At 55.0% G+C, this 6,458-nt stretch overlaps 1 protein-coding gene across 2 annotated transcripts in view; it reads right to left on the reverse strand.

Moving 5' to 3' along the window:
* UNC5B (unc-5 netrin receptor B) overlaps positions 1-6,458 on the reverse strand; it is a 92,635-nt gene that overhangs the window by 21,381 nt on the left and 64,796 nt on the right. For both annotated transcript variants that reach the window (XM_017548845.2, XM_017548846.2), the window contains exon 2: positions 1,630-1,854. In XM_017548845.2, the coding sequence (XP_017404334.1) occupies positions 1,630-1,854 (225 nt within the window). The remainder of the gene's footprint in view (positions 1-1,629; positions 1,855-6,458) is intronic.

Raw genomic sequence — 6,458 nt, forward strand, 5'->3', positions numbered from 1 at the left:
AAAAAAAAAAAAAAAATTCCTTTTTCCATTTTTATATTTTAGGTGAGCATGGGACTCTAAATCTATTTTTAAAAATTATGTTTAAATTGTGTTAAAGTACACATTCTATAAAACTTAGCATTTTAACCATTTGTAAGCATACGGTTCAGTGACCTTGAATATGTTCTGGAGTATAAGCCTGACTAATTCTGAAATCTGTGAGCTTTCTGCAACAAAACAGAAACTAAAGAGGGGGAAAGAAGGACAGTGAGACAACATGTCAGGGCGACAGAGAATGAGACAGAGAAAGGGGGATAGAGAGAAAAAGAAAGAAGGGACATGGGGAGGAGAGCAAGACAGACATGAGGAAGAGAGAGAGAAATGAGCAGAGAGAGCCAGGGAAAGAAAGGGGGCCAAAGAAGGAGAAAGAAAAAGATCCAGAAAGGGACGAGAAAAACAAAACAAAGAGCCAGGAAGGCTACCCAGGAGCCCACTGAGCCTGACAGGTGACTGAAGGGGGTCCCACCTGCCTGGCTTTTTGTTTTTGTTTTTGTTTTGTTTTGTGTTTTTGAGATGGAGTTTCACCCTTGCTGCCCAGGCTGTACAATGGCGCGATCTCGGCTTACCACAACCTCCGCCTCCTGGGTTCAAGCAATTCTCCTGCCTCAGCCTCCCGAGTAGCTAGAGGGGACAGTGGCTCATGCCTATAATCTCAGCCCTTTGAGATGCCAAGGTGGGTGGATCACCTGAGGTCAGGAGTTCGAGACCAGCCTGGGCAACATGGAGAAACCTCGTCTCTACTGAAAACACAAAATTAGCTGCCTGCCTGTCTTAAGCCCGGGGAAGGGCTATTCAGCCCGAGGGCTGCTGTACTACACAGGGGCCTGGTGACAAGTGAGTAAGAGCCCCTCACTTAGACCCAAGGGCACCCTGGGGGCAGGCCCAACTCTGGGAGATGCAGGGAGCCCCAGGGCTCTGCCTCCTCCTCTGGGGGTACCGAGGGCCCCCACATATCCAAGAAGGAAGGGACCCTGTGCTTTCTCAAGTTTCCCAGCTTCGGCCGCTCTCCTCTCTCTCTCCAGATCTGGGCTACATCCCAGCACCACTTGTATGGCTATTTACTTAATCCTATCAACTCTCTTTTTAACCTAAAACAACTTATTTCTGTGCAGGAAATGCCATATCATTATTGTGAATGGAAACCAGTATCACTTTCCACAAACAGAAGGGAACTGTAAAAACAGCGATCGCATTGAATTCTGGGTCGGTTACAGGGCTGTGAGGCAGAGACTGGCCCTCTTGGTTAATCGGGGAGCTTGACAGGTATTTGGGAGGGCTCAAGAGTCCCCACCTGATGGGAACTTGCCCCCTGACAGAAGCGGAAGGATGGAGAGAAAATGGAAAAGGGAAGTAGAGGGCTCATAGGGCACTCGGTGCTGTTGAATGCAGTGGGGATGGTCCCAAAGTCAGGCTGGGACACGTGGCCAGCACTTGGGGAGATGCTAATCCATGGTAAAGCCCGGGGAGGGGGGCAGGGGGAAACTGAGGCCCAGAAGGGCACCATGGCTGTGTGAAGTCTCCTATGGAGCCAGGCTTGTGCCTCTGGGCCTGGGGCGTCCTGGGGTGTCCAAGCAAGTGGGGTGGGCTCACCGGTGGCCTCGTCCAGGCCTTCCTGTGTGACATGGTCATTCTGGCTGACCCAGTCGCCGTTGCACTTGAAGTAGATCTGTGTGGCGGGGAAGGCGCGGCAGCGCAGCTCCACAGGCTTGTTCTTCACAATGTAGGCGTCCTGTGGCTCCTGCAGGAAGTAGGGCAGTGGCTCTGCCGGCGCCGAGGGGAAGGAGTCAGGAAGCGCCTCGCTGCCGGAATCAGTGCCTGTGAGGGAGTGGAGACCTCCATGAGGCTGTGGCTGGGAGGGCCCTGTGGCACCCCTCACCCACCCTGGGGGCCCACTGCAGAGGAAGAGGGCAGGGGAGGCACAGGGGAGGGGGCAGCCAGAGCCCGGTTGGGGATGCAGTCGGCAACCTGGGTTGAGTCTGGCACGCCTGCTGCCTCAGTTTCCCATCTTGCCCCAGCTTTTAAGAGGCTGGTTTTTATAAAGAGCCAGTTCCCGCTCTGCGATGCTGTGTGATTGTACTTCATTACAGGCAGAGAGGCCAGGGAGGTCCTGGGAGGGGAGGTGACCTGTCCGGGTGAGGACACCCCTTGGGCCTCCCAGCATCTGCTCCACTGTCCCTGCCTGGCCTCTATCCAGTTCCCCATGGTGACGCCACTAGACCCACCAGACGTACCAGACGCAATGGGCTGGAAATGGGGCTGGAGCTCAAACCAGGCCGGCTCTGCCCTGGAGTCACAGCTGCCCTTTGCAGCCCCTGCCAGGCTGGCAAGCGGGACAGGAGCCAGGGCTACAGGGCAGGGGTGGGGTGAGCTGGCTGCACCAGGCCTCAGCCCCCTGCAGGTCTCCTCCCCCAGGGGAAGCCCTCCTTCCCAGAAGCCTCCCCACAGAGCTCACCTCCCATGCTCTGTGGCTCTGACCCACCCCTTGGCCTCTTCCTCCCAACCCTCACCTAGCAAGATCCAGCCCTCAGTGCTAAGGATGAGGAGACTTCAGAGCAGACAGAGGCTGTGCCTTTGGCAGTCTCCTCCCACAAAGGGGCCAAATGGAAATCCTGGCCTACCCGTCTCCCTGGAAAGAACAGCACCTCAGGAGGTGAGACAAACAGGAAGGAGGGTGTGGCCACCGCCAGCGCCCAGAAGCAGGGAAACCAGGCCGCTGGGCTGCTGGTTTACAATCCACTTAGGAAAACGAACTTTCCAGCACCAAATGCCAAATGATCAGGTGGCTGGGCATGAGCCGTGGGGGGGCTTGTCCTCCTGTGCTGACTGCCCAGAGGAAACCGTGAATGAAGCTGTGGGGTGGCACAGGGCTGCCCTCCTGCTAGAGGCTTGGCCTAGAGCCAAGGGAGGGGAGAGGGTGGTGTCTGGGAGGCCTGTGTGGTCTCTGGGATCATGCACTTGTTCTCTGGTCTAGAAGGCCATGCTAGGCCCTAGGGAGTCCTCTACAGGCAGAGGGGCCAAGAGGACGCCTGGTTTTCCAGGAGCAGAATGCCTGACTGTGCTTTCTCCTTGTGGACCAGGAGACCCTGCCGAGACTGGGGAGCTTAGGAGGAAATGCATGAGCTGTCACTGGCTCAGGGCTGCAGGCCCTGGGCAGTGCACGTATGGGAGCAGGGGGTGCAGTGCACATATGGGAGCTGGGGGTGCAGTGCACGTATGGGAGCTGGGGGTGCAGTGCACGTATGGGAGCTGGGGGTGCAGTGCACGTATGGGAGCTGGGGGTGCAGTGCACGTATGGGAGCTGGGGGTGCAGTGCACGTATGGGAGCTGGGGGTGCAGTGCACGTATGGGAGCTGGGGGTGCAGTGCACGTATGGGAGCTGGGGGTGCAGTGCACGTATGGGAGCTGGGGGTGCAGTGTATGTATGGGAGCTGGGGGTGCAGTGCATGTATGGGAGCTGGGGGTGGGTAGCTAACAAGATGACACATGACTCCAGCTTCATCCAGCGTGTTCTGTGGGGCCCAGGGAGAGGACCTTAACTCCCACCTCGCTATGTCTGATGAGCACAAAAGGTGGACATTCTGTCCCATCTCTAGGCTGCTCTGAGGATCACATGAGACAAACATGCATGAACGCCTGGGAGGGGCCTGGCACATAGTAGGTACATGCTGCTGCGTTGAAAGAACAACTAATGCTTACCCAGCATCAGGCGCTATGTTTGCAGGAATTTATGGAATTCTGGCACCAACCCTGTAAGGTATGTTCTATAATCCCCATTTCAGAGATGGGTAAATAGAGGCTCTGGGAGGTGAAGCAACTTGTCCAAGGTCACACAGCTAACAAGAGGTAGGGCAAAGGTTTGAACCTGAGAAAAGACTGGCATTTGGGCTGTTGCCCCAGACTCCACACCACCTATCACTGATGTAGTTCTGTAACGACGCGAGTGTCTCCACACGCGGGAATCCTAATAACACCCTGACAGTGGCCAGAACGCTGCAGTCCACAGGGCTCTCTCATCAAAGCAGAGGAAACTGAAGACCATTCAAATGGTTCCCATGACTTGCCCGAGGCCACCTGTGAGTGGGCAGCTAACGTGGGAACTGCAAGGCAGATTCCTGAGGCCAGGCCAGGGCTCTCTGACACCCGCTTCCCATTGCCAGGTACAGGGACACGTTCACTGTAGGCAAATTGTGCTAGGGCTGCTTGGGGATTTGATGAGATGACAAGGTGACGTGATGACAGCCCAGGGAGCTGGACATTGGCGTCCAGTGGCCTGAGAGCCGGTCGCTGTGAAGATCCTGAGATGGCCACTGAGGCCTCCCTGCCAGGCCAGGCAGCTCTGGGAGAGCAGGATGGAGTCAGGAGGGCACTGGGTGGTAGAGAACCTGCCAGGCTCCATGCCCACCTCCCACCACCAGCATCTTATCTCCGTCTCAGCCCTGAGGGGTGTGGGACAGAGCTCTGCCTTCAGACTCAGATGCCCCTGGGTCTGAACCAGCCCCTCGCTGGCCTCATGCAGCTCACCTTTGAAATGGCGGGATTGAGCCTCCCTCCAGGGGTAGGTCATAGCCACAGGAGAAAGGGCACGGAAGTCCATGGGTGCATGTCACCTGCCTGCCCCCATCTTCTAACTGCACTGCCCCCAGCCCTGGAGTGACGGCTGCCCCGGTGCTCTGCAGCACTACAGGCTGTATGATGACTTTGTTTTATAACTTTAATGCAGACCATTTATAAAGTGGGTGCAGACATGACTGAGGAAAGCAAACATTAGACATCCATTAGTGCAGCAGGCCCTACGTCTGGCAGCCCCACCACCCCACTCTTCCCAGCCCGCCCCTCCTCTCAGCCCTGGTGCAAAGATTCAGCTCTGGCCTCAGCAGAGACACAGGCCAAGTGTCTCCTCCGTGCCTCTCTGTTGCAGCAGCACCGGATGGCTCTTGATGTAGCTGTTGCCCTTTTGCTGTGTCCCCATACCCCAGGTGTCCTGGAGGCAGAGACTGCCAAGAGATAAGGAAGAAGAATGAAAGGCCCACCTGAGGTTCCTGCCTGGAGGGAGCACGAGTGGACTCTGCTGGCCAGCACGCAGCAGGTGCACAGTGAGTGCCACCTCAACAAGGGAGGAGCTGGCGTGCTGGCTCACCCTGTAATCCCAGCGTTGTGGTAAGCCAAAGCGGGTGGAGCGCCTGAGCTCAGGAGCTGCAGACCAGCCAGGCCAATGTGGCGAAACCCCATCTCTACAAAAAATACAAAAATTAGCCGGCATGGTGGTGTGCGCCTCTAATCTCAGCTACTCGGGAGGCTGAGGTGGGAGAACTGCTTGAACCCAGAAGGCGGAGGCTGCCATGAGTGGAGACTGCACCACTGCACTCCAGCCTGGGTGACAGAGCGAGACTCTGTTTCCAAACACACACACACACACACACACACACACACACAAAGTACGGGAGTAAGTATCGGGCATGGGAGGCTGTGCAGAGCCCTCACTTCTTCCTGACCCTGGCTTGGGGCCCAGGGTCTGCTTGGGCGAGATGAGAGCCACCTATGACCAGGCTGCATAGATGCCAGCTGGGTGGGAGAATAATGGGGTCTCGGGGTTCCTGGACGCTTACACTGCCAGGCGTTGCTCAGAGGGTGGTTCATATGAACTCAATGAGCTCCACAATAACCCTAGACAGAGATGCCCGAACGTTTTGATTTTTAGCATCTCAGTAATTTTTTTAAGCTATCCCAAGGCCAAAAAGAAGTTCCTAACAGGAATGTATGAAGTAATTACATCCAAACAACTTTGTAAATATTTATATCCTAAAATCTTAGGATACATTGAAAGAAAAAAATTATTTTTATTCCATTCCTACATAGTCACAAACACTTATGAATGGGGATGTATGCACCTGTCGGGCGATGCGCAACTTCTCAAACTTTGGAATCTGAGTGGACACTACTACGCTTATTGTTTGTCACGGTTACTCCCAGATGCCACAATCCCAGCTTTGCAAAGATATGGTGCCAAATAGGAAAGCAGAGTGATATGAGGTTGCAACTGTGAGCTACCTGCAGCTGGTCGTTGGTGCAGTGTCTGACAGCTATGTAGAATTACTGTGTTTCCCTTGAAGATTAAAAATATTCCACCGCTGGGCCAGGCACAGTGGCTCACACTTGTAGTCTCAGCATTTTGGGAGGCTGAGGCGGGTGGATCACCTGAGGTCAGGAGTTCGAGACCAGCCTGGCCAACATGGTGAAACCCTGTCTCTACTTAAAATACAAAATTAGCCAGGTGTGGTGGCATGCACTTGTAGTCCCAGCTACCTGGGAGGCTGAGGCAGGAGAATCTCTTGAACCCAGGAGGCGGAGGTTGCAGTTAGCTGAGATCGCATCATTGCACTCCTAGGGGACAAGAACAAGACTTTGTCTCAAAAAACAAA

The sequence above is a fragment of the Cebus imitator genome, unplaced genomic scaffold (assembly GCF_001604975.1).
Source record: "Cebus imitator isolate Cc_AM_T3 unplaced genomic scaffold, Cebus_imitator-1.0 Scaffold215, whole genome shotgun sequence".
NCBI classification, from domain to species: Eukaryota; Metazoa; Chordata; class Mammalia; order Primates; family Cebidae; genus Cebus; species Cebus imitator.